At 35.2% G+C, this 25947-nt stretch overlaps 1 protein-coding gene across 1 annotated transcript in view; it reads right to left on the reverse strand.

The window, feature by feature from the left end:
- Positions 1-1306: 1306 nt before the first annotated feature.
- Positions 1307-25947, reverse strand: part of NAV3 (neuron navigator 3) — a 488007-nt gene continuing 463366 nt past the window's right edge. Inside the window, exons 29-40 of the mRNA XM_081956875.1 lie at positions 24551-24704; positions 22561-22735; positions 20629-20726; positions 19895-19990; positions 18170-18338; positions 16653-16888; positions 13146-13300; positions 11597-11668; positions 10546-10742; positions 7797-7915; positions 6940-7137; positions 1307-4065 (exon numbers count right to left, since the gene is read on the reverse strand). Coding sequence (XP_081813001.1) covers positions 3946-4065; positions 6940-7137; positions 7797-7915; positions 10546-10742; positions 11597-11668; positions 13146-13300; positions 16653-16888; positions 18170-18338; positions 19895-19990; positions 20629-20726; positions 22561-22735; positions 24551-24704 — 1789 coding nt within the window. The 3' untranslated portion in view covers positions 1307-3945. The remainder of the gene's footprint in view (positions 4066-6939; positions 7138-7796; positions 7916-10545; positions 10743-11596; positions 11669-13145; positions 13301-16652; positions 16889-18169; positions 18339-19894; positions 19991-20628; positions 20727-22560; positions 22736-24550; positions 24705-25947) is intronic.

Genomic DNA, 25947 nt, shown 5'->3' on the forward strand with positions numbered 1-25947 from the left:
TAGATCAGGGGTGTCAAACTCAAGACCCGGGGGCTGTATCCAGCCCATGGGGTGCTTAGATCTGGCCCATAGGGATGTCCTGGAAACAGCAAAGGACCGGACTGCGATGCCTCTGCCAGTGAAAATGGAGCTGCCGGGGCTGCGTGTGGCCCTTTCGAGCTCTGTTCTCGCTGGTAGAGGGTTGCAGGAGGTCGTCGCAGCCAAAAATGGAGCTTGGGAGCCCATTTTCACTGGCAGAGACCTCAGGCCTCTACAGGTGCCTGACACAAGTGGCGTTAAGCTCACCACACCTACCCCAACCCCCCAAGGTCAAACACAACCCTGATGCCACCCTTAATGAAATTGAGTTTGACACCCCTGCTCTAGATAGAGAGGAATATAATATCACAATATTACATATTTACGTTTCATTTGCCATTAGCAAAATTTAAGAAACTAATTATCTGGGAACCTGGTAGTTCTTTAAAAATGTGTATTATAGACTGTGTTCTAATAGAGATTGACAGATGTGAATTTTAGATGTGTGGCAAGAGAGTCCTGTGGAAGACTTGGAATTTCCCTTAACATATTCTGGACTATTTCCAGTTGTACAAATACATTCTAATTCCATTCCAAAAACTCCTTCCAATACAGAAGCTGTGGAATTCTATTTTCCTGGAATATTTTGATTGCAGGAGTAATTTAACTCCTGATCTCCCCTAAAATAGAAAAACACTAGAATATACCCAATGAGTTAAAACTGGATTAAGGTTTACCTTCCAGGTTAATGGCTTCTAGAAAGGGACATCCAAATACTGTATTTAAGGAACAGGCAATACCGAATATTAACTGACAATGTATGCTTGGTTCTGCTGTGTGGCTTGCTTGTAGTTAATCTTCAGCTTTTTCCTCTCATAATAGTCAGTCAGCCTAGCCCACAATTTTCTAAATCTAATTTCAACATATATCATGATATAAACACCATATATTATCAACCTACATTAAATTGAGTGCTCTGAATCCATTAAGCAAGGAGACAAATGATTTTCATTCCATGGCTGAAACACTATAATTGATATGCAAATTAAATGTGATGGGAGCAAATAAATAGACCTGTTTGACTGATCCATTTATTAAATAGGGTCAGATAAGGATCCTAGTTGGCCAACTCATATCCTTATAGTAAGGTAAGAAAGCAATTCAATCAATAACCTCATGTGTCTAATATTTATAATGGTTTTCTCAAGCTATTCCCATAGTCTACACCTAACAATGGAATGAAAGGCTGATTTCCTCTGGAGTTTAAAAACAGCAGACTCAGTTGTCAATAAATAATTCCACTTTAATGGCAAAGTAATAATTTAGACAGATACAGTGTGCACACCTGCAAAAAATATATGCAAGCTGGTTTACAAGCTAGAAGAACAATAAATCAATATAAAATACATCATCCAGTTAAGTCTGATGACACCAAATACTTATTATTAGAGCTTTACAAAGACTACAAAACTTTTCAGATGATTTATCTCACTGTTTCTGTCTATTTACACAATATGTTACATTAAAAATGTACAAAATATAAAATGTATACAGACAAATGCTTCACAAACAAATTTGTTAAAGTTTTAAACTAGGTGGATTCACTGAAATGTATTGCAGGGGAAATTGTATTATGTAGTATATACATACAGGATGTGTGTATGTGTATTGAAAATGGCAGGAGTTCCTGGGCTTAGATGTTGTTTTAGACTACATCAATCTTAAGGAGCAGCTTTTGTTTTAGTCATTTTCCAGAGTGGCATGTTGCTTAACAGTATGAGACAGTCAGCTAATATTTGCTGCTGAAAATCAATCTGAGTACATTTTTTTGTGCATAAAATCAGACTTTCTTATTAGGGCAATAGCACCACGCAGGTGACCTGCGGCTGATGCAAGCAGGAAAATTACATTGATTCCTTTGATATTTGTTTTGCAAAATATATTGTTGCTGGAGTTAGTAGCACCACTTACATGTCCTGAAGTTATCCATTGGCTATGTGTATCCTGGAAGTATTTCATTGGCACATGCCCTATGGTTATGAGTAGACATGCTCCACATGAGCCCTTTCAAGATAAGGGTTGAAGTATGTGCCTATAGAATGCCATAGCCCTTAGATATTTTATGTTAATTTTAACCAATATCTCCAATTACTCTGATTGGGTTTTTGGTGTATCCTGCCAGGATAGATAATATCTATTTTTTTCTTCAGTTAGATTGGTTTAAAGAGTGCAAATGTTCATTGTAGCAAGGATAGCTCAGGACTTGTGATGGCAGTTCTAAATACAGGACAAACATACCTGATTTATCTGTCTTTAAAAAAAAAACAGATAGTACTGATTGCCCTCTTGCTTTGTTTACAATGTATGGGTATTCTCCATAAATGAAACATTTCTTCACATCAATAGAATAAAGCATATTTTTGTATTTTTGCTGCTGTCACTGTTTTGTTTGCTTTCATTTGTGCAACACTTTTTATTTTCAGTATTTACAATACCCTCCCAATAAACTGTGCAAAATCACCCTCCCCCAACTTTCCCCTCTTACAGTAAAAACATTTCTGTCTTGCACAGCGAATAGCCCTGTGCCAGTGTTTTTGTAATGCTGACTTTCTTCATGTACAACAACTGCAATTAAAATATCATGCTCCAAGTGGGGGAAGAAAGAGAAGGGACGAAAACCAAGAACGATTTGTGCTCATGCTAACTCAGGTGCACACCCAGCTCTGCTGGATAAAATGTCACACGTTTCTGTTTCTGTCTTAATTAAGTTCTTTTCCTAATGGGATAGAAATAACTGTTGGACTTTTTTTGTATTGTTTTAATTCATAGTTAACTAGGGGTAGCTTCTGGGTCATTTGAATGGTTTAGGATGGTAGGTCATTGATTCACAGAAGATTAAAAATAATATATCTATATCTATATTAATAATTCATCCTTCTAGCCACCTAATTAAAAAAAAATCTTGATATATAAACACAAGGCTACTGTGTTCACTGATGCTCTCTCATTAGTAAAATGAAGAAAGGAAACAGTGTAAATAACCAATGGTTTAAACAAATTAAACCAAGTGTAACAAATCGATTTTAAGGCAGTGAGACAGCACCATAGGAAATGATCTCTTTTTCCCCCTCCCAAAAGACTCAAAACAAAGTCCTAAGCAGAACCTTTAGTCAGCATCAGAATTGCCTAACAACAACAGCAACAACCTTAAGAGGTGGGCAGGTGTTTAAAAAATACCATTGTGGTTAAAAACAATTTGGATATAAAAACAGGTGACTTTTTTTCAATACACACACACACACACACACACACACACACACACACAGAAAACTTGGTGAACCACATCACTGCAAATATGGCAGTTTAGTATCAAATTGGCACTTATCCAGCATATCACAGTATTGTTTGTATAAGGTAATTGCACAATACTGTTTTGTGCTTATTGAGTCTATACGCCCTCTCATTCTTTTTATTTTATTTTGCATCCGCCTCATTTTGGAAAGAATATAATCTGGAATATGTGCTGTGAGGCACCACAGAGGTTAGAGGAGGAAGAGGAGGAGGAACAGGATGAACAGGAGAAACAGGAGAACTATGAATGCAGCACCTCCCAGTATATTGAAGTATCACATAAAATGCTTCCACTGTAAACTTTCAAGACAGGGATAGAAAATAAAAGACTCTAAGTGATTCCAGTTTGACTACAATGTGTGCAATCTGCTTCAGAGCCTCCCTGTTAAAGATTATTTCCACTTGAAACTGAACAAATCCAACTTTCATTTCTGATTTGCTTTACTGCTTAAATCAGGTGCCTCCATATATGACACAGCACACACATGCTATTTCAGCACAGATACACACCACCTCAGCAGCCCTTAACACGTGTTGTAAGTTTATCAGCATCTTCTAAGCAAAGTCATGCCCCCTTTAGAGTGTTGATTCAAGTGAAGGGTCCAGCATATCATCATGGTGGCTGGCAGTATCACTGTCACAGCTCTGGGCACTTGAGTAAGTGGCAGCTTCTTTGAGCCTCAATAACATGTTCATCTGAGAAAGAAATACAGTATGGTGTGTTATTAGTATAAGAGTTAAGATGATTTAGAATAATAATAATCCAGTCCATTTTACTGTTCACAGTTGCCAAGCAATACTGTAATTAATTTCTACTCTTGTTTTTAAATTATTTGAACAAAAATGTGCAAAAATGTGCAAAGTCCTTTCTTAGAGTTATATATGTGCTGAGAGAGAGAGAGAGAGAGAGAGAGAGAGAGGGAGGGAGGGAGGGAGGGAGGGAGGGAGGGAGGGAGAGAGAGAGAGAGAGAGAGAGAGAGAGAGAGAGAGAGAGAGAGAAAGAGAGAGAGAGAGGGTCTTAATCCCATCACCCTGGAGCTGAAGTGGGGGAGGCAGGGAGCTGCTTTGTCTTTAAAAATGTTTCTCCTTTTCTCATCCAGGGAAACATAATATTCTATCTGTTTAATATTTCCTAGATTATTTCATTCTTCTAAGAGGGGTGGGTGCTAACTTTCTTCGCACTGTTATGAGAAATTCCTGCCTTAAGCTCTTTTAAAGCTCACTGTGCACATTTTTAAATGTTTCACAAACCTTTTGGTGCTATTTTGCATGGAGGAAAAGAGATGCTACCAGATTCCATCCAGTATTGACCTTCATGCTATGTTAGCCTTTTTGTGTGTTTTAAGAAACATACTATTTCTACATCATAAGGATGAGCAGACATAATACCAAAGTATCTGCTGAATTAAGTTTATGTCTTAAAAAGCACAGAAACAATTACATGGAGGGGGAAAACAGCAAGTAAGACCTTCAAAGTATAAAGGAGAATGGATGATTTAAACCAGGATTCATTTTTCTAGTCAAGAATAAGGAAACAAACAAACAAACAGGCTTCCCCCCCCCCCCCCATTATAGGAGGAATAAAAGAAGCTGTTTTGCATACATATTGAATGGAATGGGTGAAAGTCAATGGCTGAATGCAATAGCACCATCTGCTGTCCAGGAGCTGACCTTCACAAAACAATGCCATATTATTGTGTTACTGCTGTGAGGCTGGATTCCAGAAGAAACATAACCACATCTTATTTAACTTCAAGAGCACTGGCCATTTCTAAGATGTTTAGATACTGAAATTATCATAATTAAACATGACATTTATAAAGCTTTCCTCTTACTGGTGTTCAGGGAATGGGTTTTGTTGGTGGCATTTTAAAATAACTTAATTTTACAGTGCAAATCTATAGTTTCTCTAATCCAAAATATGCGTTTTTTAAAAAAAGAAAACCAGAATAAATCATGGTATTACACCTTTTCATATTTAATTAAGTTTGAAAAATCAAGGTAGCTTTATTACTGTCATGTAAGCATTTAGTCTCATTTCATTAAGTTGAAAATGGCTGCTTGAAGAAGTCTTGCTTATGATAGCAGCAAAAATGTATGGAGAAGAGTGAGAAACCTGTACACAGATTTGCTCAAAACATCTTAGTAGGGAGAGAGAGAAGAAAAATTCAGTCAAAATTAAGCAATTTCCTATGAGGAAAGACTAGCAAGTGGCACTCGGTAGCTTAGATTGAAGGGAAGAATGTATGGGGAGACATGGTAGAGCATTATTAGATCATACACACATATATACTAGTCGTTCCCAACTCTAGGGAGCGGTGCTCATCTCCATTTCAAAGCCAAAGAGCCAGCACTGTTTGAAGACGTGGTCATGTGGCTGGCATGACTAAACGCTGAAGGCGCACGGAACGCTGTTACCTTCCCACCAAGGTGGTCCCTATTTTTCTACTTGCATTTTTACATGCTGTTGAATTGCTAGATAGGCAGAAGCTGGGACAAGTAATGGGAGCTCACTCCATCATGTGGCGCTAGGGATTCGAACCGCCGAACTCCCAGCGACAAACTCAGCATCTTAGACACTGAGCCACTGCATCTTTTTGAATGGCATAGACAACGTAATAAGATATTTTCTACATCTTCCTAACAGTGTTAGAAGTTAGAAGTTCAGTTTAGCAATAGCATCACAACAGCTTTTAAAAGATACTGTTGACATTTATGAAAGGTCAAACTAGTAGCTCCTACTCATGCTAGGTAGCTGTCTACAAGCTGTTGAACCATTAGATAGAGTTAGATAGTAGGTCATGGAAAGGAGCTCATCCTCCAGTCGAGACCTCTGGGCATCCCAGATATATCCTGCTGGCCCTAAAATGCTTTTATGGCTTGATGCAGCATGGACCTTTTTAGGATCTAATGGAGGAAGGGCTTCAACCTGTAAACCTATCTCTTTATTCTGTAGGTTTTCTGTTTTTGAATATTTTCCTAGATGATTTTTTTAAAAATCTGTCACTTCATGTGCAAATATCTCTAATATTCTTTTGTTTTTTGCTTGTGTCTCCTAACACTCCTAATATATGAGCCCTCTCTCTCATTCATAGCTATTCACCTTTGTCAGTGAAAGTAATGAAACATACTCAGGGATATCATTAAAGTATATGAATGCCCAGATATTTATGATCCCAAGAAAATATTCTCTTTCTTGCTCGGTATGAAGTGTGATGGAAAGTTAAGAGTGGGTCAGAATTTAGGACTGGCATATAAATGCTCATATATTCTGAGATGATAACTTCTTAACCTAATTCATACATTGATTTATTGTACATAGTGAATGAATGAAAGATAAGAAGGATCTTAAATTTAATCCTATGGGGATTATACATTAAATATTTGTTTCACGGTAGTATAAGGGTACCTGCAAACTAGTACCAATTTGACTGAGTAGCCAAAGCAGCAAGTGGAATAAATGTAACCAACCAGATATTTAGCTGGTGCATATAATAAACCGTTAGAATTAAAAAACATCACTGAATAAAACATATTTTAAAAGAAATAAGGATTCTTTTTTTTTTTTACCAAAGGATCTCCTTCTGATTCCATCTGTGGAATGTGCTTTGAAGTGGTTCCTTCTTTGGCAGATGCATAACCTTCATAACCAACATCTTCAGGTCTTAACTGAAGTAATGATGACCAATCATGTTGCAATGAACTCCAAGGACAAGTCTCTGCTATCCACTTTGAGGGGTCTTCCCAAGGTGCACGTTTACCATACATCTAAACGTATATCCCAAAAGAAAAGTAAAAATGTCTACACTTATTTATTAAAAGACATTTTAGAATGGATGTGATGAACCAAGTTATTTATTCACCCTGAATGCCCCACCATGCTACAGAATAAGTTATGATTGACAAATAAAATGTTCAGTATATAAGAACAACATTTGGTAAAAGATTTTTGGATTTATGTAAGTTATAGTGGTACCAAGAGATGATTAAGACACATACATTTTTGATCTCAGCTTCATAGACATTTACCATTATAACTTGTTTAACCCCTCTTCCAGTTTATATATTTCACGTGACAATATATAACAAGGTTATCTAAAATTGGTTTACCATCTCACTGATTAGCAACATTCAAGAGAGGCATTTCTATTAACAAATTGCAAAATTCTACAAGTGAGAATCCCACTGAATATTAAATATATAGCCAGAATATGTTTACATTTCTTTTCATGGGAATTTTTCTGATCCAAGGAAATTATTGATATGCACAGTAATGTCCATGGTTGCAAAGGTTTTATGAAGATTTAAAATTAGATTAAGCTTCCCATTCATGGCAAATGGTGATTGTTTCTGTAAATCAACTCTTAGAAACAATAATGAAATTCACTGTCCCAAGGACTCAGATTGATGTTTGGTTAGAGTCCTACCTGAAGTCCTTCTCTCACAGCTTCCATTATATATGGCACCAAAGAATAATTCCAGAGATCAGTAAACCACACTCTAGAACCATCAACATCAATAGGACAAGGTAGAAAAAGGCGAGGACCTAAAATAAGAGGGAGGAGGGGATTAGAGATAGCTGGGGTTTGTAGCCACAATAAAAAACTTTCTCTTGGGAACCAAGACAGTCTTACACCTGGACTGTGGAGGGAGGAGTGAGCTCACCAGACAACCAGACAGTGTCTTGATTGGACCATGTGACTGATTGTTTGGGGTTGTGGGAAAACTTTCTCTTTTAATTAGGTGAAAACCATGGGAACTTCAGAGTGGGTTTTCACCAGATCTGTGCCATTATGATATTTCCAATAAAGCTATTGTTTGAGGAATTCACATGCTCAGAGTTTTGCTTGCTTTGGGACTATAACTTGGAACCCTGACATGAAACCAACTCTCATAAATCCTAAGTTCCAACCGGAGCTACTATCTGGGCTCCTGAGCCTTGGCTGCTTATCTGGTCTACCTGGGCAGCAGGAAGACTCAGGGAAGATGGAGGAAAAGGTGTGTGTGTGGGGGGGGTACCTGCGGAGCTTGCAGAGGAGCCAGGTACCCCTCTTGGAGATTCAATGGGTGGAGCAAGTGGTGGTGAAGATCACATGCCAAGTGGGCACCTGGCCTAAAATCCATGGCAAATGGCCGGCCACCCAACAGCTCTACCAGACAGAGCAGGACATCAGCTGCCAGGCCACGTTCCAGGAGCCAGGGTGGAAATGCCCAATCATCTCAACAAGGGAGGTGAGGATGGTGATCCTTGAGTGGAAATTGACGGGCCTTCTGGACCTCAGCAGGTCTGCAGATTAGAGATACCAGACCACAGACCACTGGCAAACCCTGCTATCATTACTGGAGAGACTCAGCCAGCTGAGTCTTGGCAGAATTGAGCACTCAGACCTACATGAGCAAGGAAGAGAGGTCTTGAGCCTGCCAGCTTTGCTTTTCCCTGCTCAGAGGATTGATCTACTAGTCTACCACCACCACAATCTGCATGGTCAGTCCTCTGCTGCTCCTTTTGGTTCAGCTGAGCCTAAGACCGTGACAGCTGGTGCCACCAGGACTTACTAACCAGGCCAAGGATGGGTCCAAGCTCAGTGGATGCCCTCCCCGGCTCCGCTGCTGCCCCCTCCTCCTCCTCCAATCTGTTCTGTCTCCCCATTGTGCTTCAGATGAGAGCTCAGACAAGCTGGCCTTCTACCTGAACTGGGTGTGGGCTCACACCAATCACTATGGGGAAGGCTACACTAACAACCAGGAAATGATTACTGCCATCACTGAGAACCTAGAGATAGAAGCTGCGGAATGAGTGACCCAACTTTATGATGAAGGAGCTCCTGAGCTGGAGAACATCTATGAGTTCCTGTAGGAGCTGAGGAAAAGGTTTGAGGACACGTCCCAGGGCAAAGAAGCAGAGGCAGAGATTAAGTTGCCTCTGAGTTTTGCTTGCTATAGGACTATTGTTAGGAACACTGCCAGTTAGCTCTGTACATTATGTTTCCTTCATATAAAAGAAATTGGGTATCATACAAGGAAGGGCACATCTAATTCATGTTGTTTTATTGTCAGATAGATACAACAGTTATACTGTTTGTATGCTATTCACTGCATTTTAGTGATGGCAGCCATTTTTTCACACAGCACAATGACATTTTTTTTTGCATTATCCTTTTCAGCCACATGTAGAAAAATACATTTATAACATCTGGCATTTTGTGAATTGCTGAGACAGAGAAATATAGGTAATGTATTTCTAAAGACCAATTACTTCATTGGTTCCAGATGGCTTTTGTTTAAATGGCAGACATAATTCTGAAGACATTTCATCTGTAAACAAGGTGACTGTTTCTTAGATACACTAAACTCCAGATCTCTGCCTTGCTTGTCAACGTTGTAGCAACTGCCAGCTGTTATGTGGCAACTGCCAAAACACATTGTGCCACTTAGGGATGTTTATAGAAAAAAAATCAATTAAATTTTTTTTTTTGAAACATAAAATGATCTGAAAGATTATTTGATCTCTTCTTCAGGGAGGGGTTCCCCCCCCCAAAAAACCCCATGCAGATGGAGTTTCCACTGCTTTTAGGGCACCTTCTCACATGATTACTTAACAGAGATTTGTCGTGATAGAAGAGGGCTTTTGAAGCAGTAATAGCTGATCTTGGATTTCTTGAGAGATTTGAAAGAGTTTTAGACCTCTCTGCCTTCTCTGCTTCTTATAACTGCTGCTTGCTGATCCAATCCGATGCCACATTAGAATGTACATTATTAATGGCATCAAGAAATGTGAACATTCAGATTTTTTTAAAAAAGCAAAAACTGTGATGGAATATGTTCTCCAAGAATATACAATATTCTTGTTTTGTTCTGAATTTTCTCTTCACATTGGTTGGAACTAAGTCTTTCGACAGTGGAATGGGATAAGAAACTATAGGTTCACAGCTAAAGTAGACTAAAATTAATGACATTAAATGGCTTTGGATTTTTAAAGTACAAATTTCATTCCAGAAATCCAATTCATATCCAACAATACCATATTTGCAAACACAACTTTTTTCCCCTTTGAGCATATAAGATAGCCTACTAGTTATTTTGCTGAACACAATCACAGTATGTTTACACAATAAGATAAGCTTCAAAGGTCAGTTTTAACTCTTAATTTGCATTCTTAACTATAAAAGGTCTTACCAATGGTTATATCAGAAGAACTGTGTGTTTCTAAGAAGCTGTTGAGATGATGCCATATCTTGGGGATCCAGTCAATAATTTTGATGAGATCATTATTGCGGGTATTCTTCTCCAACTCTGTTTCAATCAGTTTCCTTCTTAAATATCTGGATAACAGCCCTTTAACAGGTTCTGTGTGATTAGCACACAGCACCCATCTATACACAAAACAATAAAATAATGGAATCCAAATGCAAAGTTTGCGATCATCCAATGAAGTCTTATAGTCGACCCAAACAAAAATGTGTTTTTTAGAGCCTATTGTTAACCTCCAACACTGGAAGTCTTTAAGAAGATGTTGGATAGCATTCGTCTGAAACGGTATAGGGTTTCCTGCCTAGGCAGGGGGTTGTACTAGAAGACCTCCAAGGTCCCTTCCAACTCTGCTATTGTATTGTATTATATTATATTGTATTGTATTGTATTGTTTCCATGAGCTGATGTGATAGCCACAATCATAAATTGCTAAAAATGAAATATTTGATCACTGCATTTAAGATATAGCTTGTAGCCTTCTTCTTTGTTCACAGACCATCTCTCTCGGTGCCTGAAGTTAGAAATTAATCACTGAAGATGGATAAGGACTGTATGTCCTGTTTGTGAACTTGCCTTTGGCATTTGGCTAGCTGTTATCAGTAAATAGATTTTGAGCTAGATTATTGTTCTGTCATAGGATTACATTTATATCTCTAGCTAATAATACATTGTTTCTTTTCAACTGTATGTCTTGAGGTCAATGATGAAGAAAATTGCTACTAGAACTTAATATATTTATTTTTTTCTGTTATCTTGTGGCAAAAGCCACATGACACATCAGTTTTGCAATCCTAAACATGGTGATATTATATTTTCATTCCATTTGACTCATTTAAAACAAATGAAAAACTTTATATGCTTTCTGATTTTATATAACCAAATGTGCAACAGTTATGAACTTACTAAAACTAAAATGTTAGCCTGAAAGTTCTGAACTTGAGTCATATGATAGATATGAAATAGAAATAATCTTTACCTGAAGTTTTGATGCAGTTCTAGATTAGGTGATGATGAAACTCCCTGGTTCATTGTTCCAATAATATAGGGACTTGAAACAAACAAACATGGGTTTAAAAAACTATTCAGGAAAATTGAATAAGAACTAAGTATTAACAAAACAACATAAAAGCAGCATTAAAATCAGCAAGGATGACCACAAAAGAAAGAAAAAAGAACGCATTATTCTCTTACTCTCTGAATATATAAAAGGGACAGCTTATGAAGTAATCATAATGCCAAAGTAAACTGACATTTAAGAAAACTAATTTTAACATTGTTTTAATATAAAATAATGTATATTTGTATTTCAGAAAAGCCCTTTTGAATGCACTTATGCAAGGTCTCAAATGTTTGCTTAAATGTATTCTTGAACAATGTGTACATACCATTAGAGGAAGTGTCAGATATTAAATTGAAGCTCTTGTGTGTGTGTGTGTGTGCGTGTGTGCGCGTGTGTGTGTGCATGTGTGTGCACGTGCATGCATTCATGCCCCTTCAGCAATTGCCTGGCATAGTTCCTTCAGCTTTTTGGCCAGGTTTTTTAAAACCTCTTGGGGCTGAGAGAGACTGATTGGCCCTATGTCACCCAGCTGGCTTTCTGGCTAAGATGGACTAGAATTCCATCTTAGTTTAGACTAGTTTCTATAGTCCAGTGCCTTAACTACTAGACCAAACTGCCTCTCCGTTCAACTTTATTAATTTTTGTTTCTTTCAAGATTAGCATAGCTTTCTATAAATTCTTCATCTGGGTGATTTTTTAAAGTTTATTTCAATGATTCTGTAGGTATGATATGAAACTATTACTTTATTGAGAAAGATGAAATGTTTACTCAAAACAATTTAGCCATTTTGTAATAAAATATTCTTACTTAAGCATGAGGCTATATGTAAAAATGTATAAATAAGTAGAATTTTAATAAGTCTGCTTATTAATAAACTTTTCACTTTCCAGATTAATACAATACATAATATATTTATTAGTGTAATTCTTGGCTAAAATTACATATAATAACACACAGAATAACAAAAGGTACATACTTTGTATCTGTTCATAGGAATCTATTAATGAAAACTCAATGCACAGATTCGTGCACTTTCCTTTTTTCTTTAAATCACAAAGGGATATGTGTGTTATAAAGACTAGACTGAAACTGATATGATAAAATGTTTATTTCTGCTTTATGTTTTGGGTTTAAGCTGCTTTTGAAACATTGCCAATTTTGAGGAGTGGAAGGATGGAGGAGCAAAAATACATTGAATGTATAATAACAGACTATTCATCTGCATTAAAATATGAAATCAAAACATTTCTCAAACTTCACTGGGTCTATTCATAAACTCATCTCAGATTCTGCCACTGCCTAACTTCAACGCAGCCCCCTGTATATGAACTGTATAAATGCAACTTCCTGCATTTACAAACAGGTCATAAGAACCTGGAATTCTGAAAGCTTCAATTCAATATCTTTGAAGATTGCCAGATTGGGAGAGGCTGTATAGAACCAATGACTAAAGAATCAACCTACCATTTATTATATTTACAGTTAAGGAAACCATTGAAGATGTCACTCAAAGAACCAACATGGTGCAGGTTGTCAAGAATTATTACCACAGGAAGGTCAGAACTACTGTTATCAGCATTGCACTGTTCAGCCAAATTAACAAGATATTGTTGAACATCCTTCAAAAAAAGGAGAAGAATGTAATAAGATAGGTGTATTTTCTATTGCCAACTTCACATTTATGTATCATTGTTAAAACTAAGTGTCATGAAATCATTTTGGCACTCTCAAGTAAAGCAGTTTTGCCTAAGCATCTTCTTTATCCAAAACTTGTATTTACAATATATTGTTGAATGCATACAATAGAATCGTACTAATCTGATTTCCCTGCTTTCACAAATGTAATAAAATATTTAGGAGCTTTTATTTGATTTTATTCAAATGCGGGAAGGCTATTTCATGTGATCACAAATCCTGATCATGAGGTTTTCCCAAATGGATAGAAGAACCTATGTACCTAAGATTCATATTTATTCCATTCTTTCAGGAATTCTAATCTGTTTTCTTTCTTTCTTTCTTTCTTTCTTTCTTTCTTTCTTTCTTTCTTTCTTTCTTTTTCTTTCTTTCTTTCTTTCTTTCTTTCTTTCTTTCTTTCTTCTCTCTTTTTGTATCTTTGTCTTTCTTTTCTCCTTCCTTCCTTCCTTCCCAAACTTTTTTGTTTATACACTACTTGAAGCACCTCATAGCATTTAAATATACAAAATAGAAAAGCAATATTACTTAATATCAAAATTAAAGTCAGAATCATTAAAATAAAAATTCAACTAAAACTGACAGTTTGCAACAAGGTTTTTTATCATTTTCCTTAAATACCTAACAACCAGGGAGTCAGTCTTTTGGAAAGAACATTCTCTAGCTTGGGGCATACCAGTTAAGTGAGTTTATAGATATGAGGGATCTTCAAGCATTTTTTTTCTAATTTGAATAATTAGTCAAGCTTCTATGAGGAAGAATGGAGCTCTCAAATAATCAATATCTAATCCAATGTAATTTAATTAATCTAATCTAATTTAATCTTTTAAAGGTCAATCAGGAACTGTAGGCAACTGGAAGGAAATTCAATACAGGCATAATATGCTTCTTGCATAGTACTTGCAATAATTAACAACCTAGCTGCTAAATTTTTCAACAACTACAACTTCTGGATACTTTTGAAGGATCACCCCACATAGAAATGAAGATAACTTGCTAAGTCTATTTGACTTAGGTTTCTGAAGAATTAACAATACCATTTTACAATTGGATCCTAAATTACCAAGTGAGATAAATTACATTTTAAGAGAATGTGACTCTTTTTAAAGTAACTCCTCAACTATTAAGTTCTTCATTCACTCATCATAAGTAATTCTGTCTTATAGATGGCCTTTAGTTTATTCACCCTGATCCAATACGCTGCAGTCTCTCAGGGAGATAACTGCTACATCTTAATCCAATGTGAAAAAGATATAAAACCGACTCCAATACCTTACTCCAAATCCCTATAAAATTTATCTCACTAGTTTTAAATAATTTTTAATATGTAAAAGAAAAAAGAACCTTGTAAAAACCCTATATATAACTGTTAAATAGTTGGTTATAAACTCCAGACTTCACTAATCTGGCAGGAATAGCCAATACCTCAGTTTATAAGATCAGGATCCAAATGGATTTTGATAGACTTGAACATTAGGCCAACAAAATGAAATTTAATGTAGAGAAAAGTAAGGTAAAAACAAAATATACAAGTACAGGGTAGGTGAAACCTGGCTCAAAAGTAGTAACTATGAGAGGGACCTTGGAGTCCTAGAGGACAAACACTTAAATATGAGTCAGCAGTGTGGTTGTGGCAACAGCCAAAAAGCTAATGCAATCCTTGGTTGTATAAAGAGAGGATAGATCATGTGAAGCATTAGTATCACTGTATAAAACCTTAGTAAGACCACATCTGAAATACTGCATCCAGTTTTGGTTAAGTCATTATTTAAAAGATATTGAGACTTTGGAGTGCAGAAAAGAGCAACTAAGATGATTAAGGGCCTGGAGACTAAAACATATGAAGAATGGTTGCAGGAATTGGATATGGTTAGTCTAGAGAAAAGAGGAACTGGGGATAACATGATAGCAGTGTTCCAATATTTAAGGGGTTGCCACAAAGAAGAGGGGGTGAACTTGTTTTCCAAAGCACCAGAAAGCAAGACGAGAAACAATGGATGGAAACCAGTGGTGGGTTTCAAATTTTTTTAGAACCTCTTCTTTACATGTGGCCTGCTTTGTGGGAGTGGCTTGCTGGCCATGTGACCTGGTGGGAGTGGCTTGCCAGCCATGTGACTCGGTGGGCATGGCCAACTTGTAAATTGTGGTGAAACTCACTTAACAATGCTCTTGCTTAGCAACCAAAATGTTGGCTCAGAAACTCTGGCATTTGAAGCACTCAAGTCTTAAAGCTGTCAAGTTACAAGACCTTGCACCCCTAACCCTTTAGAAAAAAAAACCCAGGGATGTTCAAACTTGACAGCTTTAAGACTTGTGGACTTCAACTCCCAGAATTCCTCCTCCAGTCATGTTGGCTCAGGAACTCTGGCATTGAAGTGTATAAGTCTTAAAGCTGTCAAGTTACAAGAACCTTACACCCCTAACCCTTTAGAAAAAAACCCCCAGGGGTGTTCAAACTTGACAGCTTTAAGATTTGTGGACTTCAACTCCCAGAATTCCTCCTCTTGCTCTTCATCTTGATGATGGGCGGACGGGTGGGGGGAGGGAGCTGGAACCGGTTCTAAATAGCACTGTAGATTTGTGGAACCTCTTCTATAGAAGAGGTTAGAACTGGCAGGAACCCACCTCTGATGGAACCTAATCAAGGAGAGGAGCAATCTAGAACTAAGGAGAAACTTTCTAACAGTGAAAACAACCAGTGGAATGGCTTGCCTTCAGAAGTTGTGGGTGTTCCATCACTAGAGGCTTTTAAGAAGAGAAGGGGCAGCCACTTGTCTGAAGGTTCCCTGCTTGAGCAGGGGGTTGGATTAGAAGACCTCCAAGGATTAGAAGACTTTCCAACTCTATTATTCTGTATTTTCCAAGATTAGTTGGGACATATGATGATTACAAGGACAATGCATTCCTTATGTGACCCAGACAGTACTATGTCTAACTGTGTAAAAAGTCAAGTATAAACCAACTGGATCACATCTTATTGTGAAGCATAAGTGAGGATACTCAAGAAAGCAGGAGCAGCATATCCCTATTTTGTATTAGGTCTATCTAATGAAACAACACGTTAGGTAAGAAGGACAAAATTAGTTCAAAGTGGCAAAATGAGTAAAATATTCTGTGGCAAATCATTAAAATATGAATATATGAAAGTAGTAAGTAAAATGTCAGTTATTATCCAGTAAAATATTTAAAAATGCAGTTATTATTTAATTCTAATATAAAGAATGAAATATGATATTCTTAATATGTCTAACATTGATGGTTCTTTTTCTGAGGTCCTACCTCGCTTGATTTGTGATCAACAGTAAAAGTAATAATGGCATCTTCCATTTTTTTCTGGCCAGATTTAGTTGTCAGATATTCAGCAAGCTTGTTGGCTAAAAAGGTCTTTCCAGTGCCACTAGGTCCTGATAGGATAATCCTGTGATGTTCCATCAGTAAATTAAAGTACCGTTGACTAATTGGTTTAGGAATTAATGTATCAAACACAAAGCTATCCAAACTATTTTCTTCTACTCCTGAGAACAAAAACAAAACAAAAAAAACAAGAAGTCAAACAGAGAAAAAATCCTATTGGATATGTTGTTTTGAAGAAAGTATGGAAACATTTACAGAAATATTTTTCATACTTTTTTAAAAAGTCAATTCATTGAATATTAATGTAGCAACATAATTAGATAAGTACTTGCAATCAAAGCAAATGTGAAGTGAAAACTAGGTGAGGCAGCAAGGCATATCTGAAATGTCTGAGACACTTAAAAAGGTCAAACTGATTACAGCATGAGTTAGCAAATCAGAAATATCTCTGTAAATCAGACAGTTCGTTTGGAGGCTCCCACGCTGTCTACATGGTTGAAATACTTGATTCAGAATCCTAACTCCTCATTCTTCAACATTTGTTTATTTTGTTTATATATTTGTCTTCATTTAAAAGAAATAATAAAAATATTACTATGTACATATGGGATTCTCACAATTAATTTAACATTAGTAAGAAATTCTAGATGCTACAAAAAAGGTGATGTTAAAGTAGGAAGCATCAGTGGTGAAGTGGTTGAGGCGATATAAGGCCTATGTTTGAAATGTAAAGGATGTATCAGCTTGGTTTCATATTATGTGGCTATATCCAGTCCACTAACGCCAACGTATTGCCTGTTGACTGGTCAATGTTATTTTTGTTTGAATTTCCTGAATCAGTATATAAATTCTAAGATTCTGTTCTTTACAATATGATTCTTAGCTCACAAAAAAGTATTAGAAATGAAATGTCTGTTTTCATTTGAATAGCTAAGTAATAATGAATTTTAGACTAAAATTCATTCTGTGTTTGTGTATATTTAGTCACTGATGAAATATAATGCATTTATGAACCAACACTGAAACTGACATAAGTTACAGTTATCATATTTACCACTGGAAAACTAATTAGTGGAAATCTTATGTAGAAGAAAATGAGCATAATCAATTCCAGACTTGTTTTAAAAAGCTGCCATCTCAACTACGGTATACCAAGGTAGATATACCAGGTTGCTTAATATTTAAACTATTCTAACCTGTACCAGGTCATTTAATACTTACAGTCTGTTATTCTTAAGATGTTCTCCTTCAAGCTGGTATCCGACAATTATATTAATTTATTTTAAATTATTATTTTTATTTTTACCTGATTTTCTATGCTAACAAAAAGTGCAATTGATCATATAGTTATAATTTTTTCTACTCTTCTGAACAGCATATTATGAAAACAACATTACAGAGTATGCAGAAGAAAAGGGGAATAAATTAAAGGTGTGTTTTACCTTTAAGATTCACTGTGATTATGTTATTATCTCCAACCAGATATCCACAAGGTAGCAATTCAGGCACTTCTTGGTTATGGGCTCTAATTATATCACCTACGCAATAATTAGCTATACAATCTGAGCTCAAACCAAGACTAGTAGCTGGGTCTACTCGGAAAACATATTCCTAAAATAATAATAATTAAAAACAACAACAAATGGAAACATTAATAGTTTGCAGTATGAATGAATGAATTATTAACCTACTGGTTCATATGTCATTCTCATTACCACAACTTGCAGATCAAGAATATACATTAAGCTTAAATGGAAATGTCAAAAAACAATACAAAAATGTCTAGTATTTCTTGTTGGATTTTATAAGACATAATTATAATTATTTTTATTTCTATCTTGCCAGCTACCTAGATTGTGGGCAGTTTATAATAATAAAACGCAAGTATTTAAAAAAACATCATCATAAAAACTAAGAACTAGAGAAAACCAGAAACTTCAATCTTCTCAATTTATGAAGGAAACAATAGTTCGGGGCATTTTGGCACGTTTATCACATGTGCAAATGAAGCTCAATTTACCCCAGCTGCATTTAGGTAGTTCTATGAAAGGAATGAATTTTAATCTAAGTAGGGGTGTCAAACTTGCGGCGTCATGTTGTTGTCACATGATGTATCATGACTTTTTTCCCCTTTGCTAAAATGGGGGTGGGCATGGCCAGTGTGTGATGCATCCGGCCCTTTGCCTACGAGTTTGACACCCCTGATCTAGAAGTTATCTTATAAGTCAGTCTTTTAAAAGCTCAGAATGTAAGGTCCTTAAAATTCCAAGCAGGTTTTTTTTCTAAAGAACTGCACAGCAATGGAAAAAGTTTGCTTCGTCATTCCTTTCCGTCTAACTTTTAGAAGGTGGGAGTGTAAAGCAACTACTCCTGATTGGACTACCTAAGATAGAAACATTTCATTTAGAGCAGACAGTTCAAAGATAATCTGGGACCAAGCCATATATGGTTTTATATGTGATAAGTAGCACCAGCAGTATAGTGTAATCCTGCTTAAAAGGGTCTTGCCCATCACAGTCATGTGGCTGTATTCTATGGTCACTGAAGTTAAATTTTCAAAGGCAGGCGCATATACAGCATGTTATAGTAATTCAAATGAGATATTTTCTAGCATGGCCCTGGATAACATCCCAATTAAAAAACTACCAACTCAGACAAACAAATTAACAGTAAACAATCAAATCAAGGAACCACCAAGGCCACTCCCACCAACACTGATAGGGCAAACCACTAGCATATAAAATAAGAGCAAACCCCATTCCATTCTAGGACTGATGATGTTTCCTAGTTTGGTAATGAAATATCAACCAAGCTCAGAGATACCAAGGACCCCCCCCCCCAAACACTGATGTCATGGACCCTAATCAGTCTAAGATGTGAAATCCATTTATTCAACTGATTGTGGGGAATATCCTGTTCCTTATATATGTTTGCCTTTATTTGCCTGTTATATATTTGTTTATTCAAATAGATAATAAGAAGCGATCCCATTAACTGGTTGAAAGTAACATATTTGGTTGGTCCCAACCTGGCCCATAAGTAGAGTTTTCTGAGTCTTTTTGCTGACATCTAGTAATTATTTGGATTTTTGCAGTTAAGATATGGTAACCCCAAATCTCTCACAAAATCTTATTGATGTTCATTGCATTAAACTTGCAAAATTTTACCTTAAAGAGTCGTCTAATTACACCGTCTAATACATCCCATTTTGTTTTACCACTGACCCTGATAGAACCTATCAAATATGCCTGTATTCTTTGGTCCTATAAAGAGAGAAAATAAATGATGTAAGAAAGAAGTCACTTCAATACTGATAAATTATTTTGTCAAGCTTCTCTGAGTGTTTTTCTGCAGAGAAAAATAGTATTTTTATGTTACAGATATACCAAATATGTTGCAGATTTTATATTAAAATATTTTTGCTAGCAATAGCAATAACACTTAGACTTATATACTGCTTCACAGTGCTTTATAGTTCTCTCTCAACAGTTTACAGAGTCAGCATATTGACCCCAACAATCTGGGTCCTTATTTTACCGACCTCAGAAGGATGGAATGCTGAATCAACCTTGAGCTGGTGAGACTTGAACTGCTGAATTGCTGGCAATTGGCAATCAATAGAATTAGCCTGCAATGCTACATTCTAACCACAGCTCTTCTGATACAATTATGAATGCCCACATTTCTATAAATCACACATAATTATACCAAAATGCCAATAAATGTAAATGATGCCAATGTAAGTACAGCATGAGAAAAATGAATTATTTCAATATTATTTATTGTGGTCTAAATTGAATAAACTGCTGATTAGAGCAGAACAACCTTTATAGCAACAGTCGCATTTACAGAAAGATAATTATGATAATCATTTGGCAATAAAAGTTGGAAGCCAGAATACCTTTGATCGACCGTAGCCCTTGTTTATTGTGACAATAATCTTAACATTCTGGCCCTCTTTATGGAGAGTTCCATCTGCAACATCTTCCAGTAAAATATCTAAGCAAACAAACAATAAATAAATGATTTTTAAAAAATAACATTAAATTTGTGTGAATATATTCTTTAAAAGGCTACCCTTATAATGGTCTTTGATATTTTTTTTTGTTTGCTGGCAAAAGCAAAATGAATATATATTTTGAATATATGAATTCTATGGTTTGGAGTCAGATCACAATTCAGGATGTCAGAATGTAATATGTGAAAAGAAACATTTCCAATTCTACCTGAGTACTTATCTACTTAATGAGGATCATAAATGGATTCCAAACCATCTCCCTGTGTGACTGATTGTTCAAACTGGTTACAGTATTAAGATATTAATCAGCACGTTGCATCCATTTGCAGAGTTCCATTGAGTGCCAAGACAAAAATAATCATCATTTCAATGGTACTTTCATATGGTTCAGAAAAGAAAACAAGAACAAAGGGAAAAATTATGTTAAACAAATACTACCTGAGGAAAGATGAGAATCATATGCAAAATGAAATCAATAATGCAAATAAAATTCATCAATTATCTTCAAGTATTTAGCAAGGGTGAATTAAGTGAAAATACACAGTCATATACAGTTTCAGTTTGGTAAGGAGTATAGTGGTTCATTTTTCAAGTATGACAAAAAGATTACAATATTCTTGACTGAAAATTATTTTGAATCAGAGTTATCCATTTGTTTTAGGGCAAAAATGTTTGGTGTAATTTCCTTATTTTGGGTTGTCTATTTTTCATGATATCAAATATTTGAATCCTTAACATTTGTGTTTTTGAAACATTTTGCATCATTTTAGAAAAATAAAATAAAACAGTAGATGCAAACCTATTTTAAAGTTTGGGGGTATCTATCTATCATCTATCATCTATCTATCTATCTATCTATCTATCTATCTATCTATCTATCTATCTATCTATCTATCATCTATCTATCTATCTATCTATCTATCTATCTATCTATCTATCTATCATCTATTTATCATCTATCTATCTATCATCCATCCATCCATCCATCCATCCATCCATCCAACTATCTATCTATCTATCTATCTATCATCTATCTATCTATCTATCTATCTATCTATCTATCTATCTATCATCTATCTATCATCTATCTATCTATCTTTGGGGACTTGAATCCAAATATACCCTTAGAGATATCTGAATCCTTAAAGCCCAAGCTAGCTGGTACCCAATATCTGAGAAAGTACTCTCCAATTTCCCCCCACCCTAAAAAAGAAGAAACTATCCACAAATAATAAGTTAAAAACTGTTGGTAGGTTCTTATTATTAGTATATGTACAATGGAAAAAGAACATGAATATATTATATAATTAAAATACATGCATAAGTATAGACACACATATATAACACATGTACATAAGAAAAAAATATAAATCCATATTTAATTATTCCATTTCTATATATAGTATTCTGCTGTATACATATTGTATACGCATAGATTGTATACAGAGCTATATTCTGCTGATGGAAGAAGCTTCTCTCTTAGAAAATTTCCTCAAGTGAAAGCAGGAAACACCCAGCCAATACTACTGTTGCTATTACTGTATGCAATACAATAAAAAGAAACAACAAAAATGTAGTATTTCAATTTTCTTTTATATAACACATGGTTATTTCATTTTATATTAATTTTCAAACTTGCAAACCTCATTTACATAATGAGCACCTTTTCAAATTTAATTACATTTCTCTGTACTTTGACAATAAAATTATATTTGGCAAGAAGTCTGTTAAGTGTGGGGTAATGTGTGAGGAGAGAGAAAGAGAAGTGTTCCTTGATGCAAGAATATCTGTTAAGAGAACAAAGCTTTTACTCACCTGATGTAACTGAATCAGTGATGTTTAAGTTATTCAGAGAGAGACCTAGAGATTGTCGCGAAGAGGAAGAAGATGTGCTGCTTGAGGACTCTGAGCATAGCCTGATAGGTTTGCTGGTGCTTCCAGTCTCAGCCTTCAAACGATCATTCTCGGCTTTCAAAATCTCAATTTCATTCTAACATATAAAATACAAGCAAGAAACAATTAAATAAACAATTTAATTATTAAATAATAATTAAGTAGAGATTTCTGATCTTTCTGGCATAATATGGATAATAATAATTTAACCATTAAGACCAAACAGTTAACAGAGGTGCAAAAAATATAGAGTTTTCATTGGTATAGCACCTGGAACTTTGAGCCTATCATATTTTTGAAATAAATCCAAGTAGTAGTTTTTGTGGGAGATTTCATGTAATTAAAGATAGACTTAAAGAACTAAACCAAAATCAAATTAAGGATCTCTTTCCTTCCATTGAAAGCATCAATTGCAGATGAAGGCTGTCTCTCTATATTATGGTAAGGAAAGAAAGGGTTCAGTTCTTTCTTTAAGTCTCCTGCAATGACAAATTCATTAACTCATCAAACTAATCCCAGTGCTTTTTTTTAAACTACTAAGTTAAATATGAAGGTTCTAATTTGGCAAGCAGTCATTCAGATATTTTGACAATGACAACTATTACTTAACTAGACAAATGTTATAAGTAAATGTTGGAAACAGCATAAGGAAAATTTACCGATTCCCTAAGTAATCACAGAATATAGAAAGCAGAAGATCTGACCTAATACAAATACAGTTGCATACAAAAATTTTACTAAATTATATTTTATGTGAGTCTGTACATAATGAAATCTTTCTATATATTTACCTACTTACGTGCAATTGTTGGCAATTTCAGAATAAGAAAACCGTGAACATGGCAAGTGAATAAATACATTTGGATAAATTACCCTTTCAGTAAATATTAACTAATTTGCTCTTTGGTTAGAATAAGAACTTTCAAATCATTCCTATAGTTGAACTCTTCTAACCTAGAAATATTCTTAGCTTTTCTTTTTGCATTCTATCTTAAATATATTTCAATGTATCTGCAGTACATTGAAAATTGCTGCCTATATTTTCAATAACATACAAGTGTAGAGATTGTAAAGATCAGAGTTGTTCAGATGGGAAGCATATAAATTTAATAAATTATTATTACCTCTTTCAATTGATATTGATACATATTAACTGCTATCTATATTGTTTTAACTTTTAGTTCTGAATTTTTTATTTTTATTCTGTATTTAACAAATTAAGCACTGCATTCTATCTTTTTCTTGCACTGAATTGTTTTATTTTCTTTGTTTAGAAGATTGAATCTCATCAATTCAGCTTTTCAATACAAAAGGACTCATAGTTCCACAAGTACAAGAACCATTCTATCAAATTCTTGGAACTTGATTTCAGGTTGGTCTAAATTGTACTCTCTCTTTCAATTTTTCACTTTGAACACAGCATTGCAATCATATTAAATGCTTGAAATTAATAGGTGAAGTAAAGTAAATATGAAATATGCAGATTTGGCTATCCTTATCTGATGAACAATACAATCATAGAACAAAAATATAATATTGAGTGGTTAGAGCCATTGAAATAAGCAACTATGAAGATTTTCTGTTAAAATTGATGTAGTTCTGATTGAAGCAACCAGAATACTTCTAAAATACCCAAAAGTCCTTCTGCTTTTTGAATAAGTTATAACATTTTGCAAAGGAATTGACAATTATAGAGAATTTTTGCCAATAACTACCACAGGGATGCAAAATAATGGTGTTTAAAAGAAAGGAACGGTTCAATCTAATTTGTCTTTCATCTAATTATTTTTCAGTCCCAATAGTGACTGCTGGCCTCGATCCTATTTCATGGCTCTGTTCACTTCAAGGTGATTACTATAGGGCATTATTTTTCTATAAATAATGTCCTAATCAGTTGTTCCACAGAACTGACCTGCATGCGGTTCATAGCTTCCCGAATTTGGTCAAGATGATGGGCAGAGCTGAGTGCTTCAAGACGAATATCCGTAAGCTTGAGCTCTTTCTCCCTGAGCTCATTTTTTAGCTGCAGAATTATTTCTGCCTCTGCTTCTGTGCATTCACAGATCCTAAAAAAAGAAGAGAAGGTAAAGAGGCAGAAAATTAAAGGAAGGTTCTCTTCTCATGGCGGTGTATTATTATAGTATATCCAAGAATCAGAAAAGGTTTCTGCTGCTGATTCCTAGGGGCAGGAGGGAGAATTTCATCAAAGCAATATGAATCAATTAAATTGAAAAAAAGTGGAAAGTGGAAACAGTATCTAGGTTAAAGTTGTAAGGTTCTTTCTAAAACTTTTCTACTGTACTTATTTCCTTTTATAAGAACAATGATGTTTTATATTCCAAATTCAATAGGACTGCATTTTACAAATCATTCCTGCATTAAATAGTACCCCTGCTTTCATTAAAAGTAAATGATTTCCAAAATAGTACAATTAGAAACTTCATTACTACTATTAAACTATTGTTTTTCTCTTTTGATATGATTTTTCAGATTATTTGTCTTTCAGTCCAACTCATATATAATGAGGTTACACAATACTTATGTATGTTAAATATCAGTATATGTGAACTGACTTCAATTGATTTCTTTTTTATGGTGTTCAAAATGTCTATGCTATGACTGTAGAATTTAATCTGTAACAATGTCAAAAATGCTAATATTCAATATTTTGTGCCTGGCATAACAGGCAGAAGTAAATACATATGCATGACATCATGCTTCTGTTTCTGACACCATGTAAGATGAAATCGGGAACATTTAAACTTTAATAGTGAATTAAAACTGAAAATTCAATTTTTAATTCTTTCCTTTGGAGCTTAAAAAAATGTCCCTTTCTGCTCATTATTAAACTGATGTACAATAGCAACCACACCATTGTTCACATAATAGTCTTTTAGTTCTAGTTTTTTCTACAACATATAATCGATATACTGTATTTTCAAAGCATGCCTGCAAAGACGTTTTAGGGAGAAAATAGAGAACATCCGTCTATTTCTTGGATAAATAACTCCAAGCCCCTTGTGCCAATTTACCGGGATCTATGCTTGTAGATCACGGGACCATTTTGCCTTTTCTTTGGAGCCCAGAATAGAGATGACCTGCATATACACGCATTAGACAGACAGATGCAAGTGAAAGAAAGTAAAGGAAATGGTTTAGAAGATAAGAAACCAAGAAAGAAACAGAATAAAAAATGCAGTAGAATGAAAAAATAAAAGTTTTAAGAGGGAATGATAACTAAATATGAAGATTATGCCACAGTTTAAACAACTCTTGTTTATGCCTTTCAATATCATGTTGAATGTGGGA

This window comes from Natrix helvetica (assembly GCF_964273705.1).
Source record: "Natrix helvetica genome assembly, chromosome: 6".
Classification (NCBI taxonomy): domain Eukaryota; kingdom Metazoa; phylum Chordata; class Lepidosauria; order Squamata; family Natricidae; genus Natrix; species Natrix helvetica.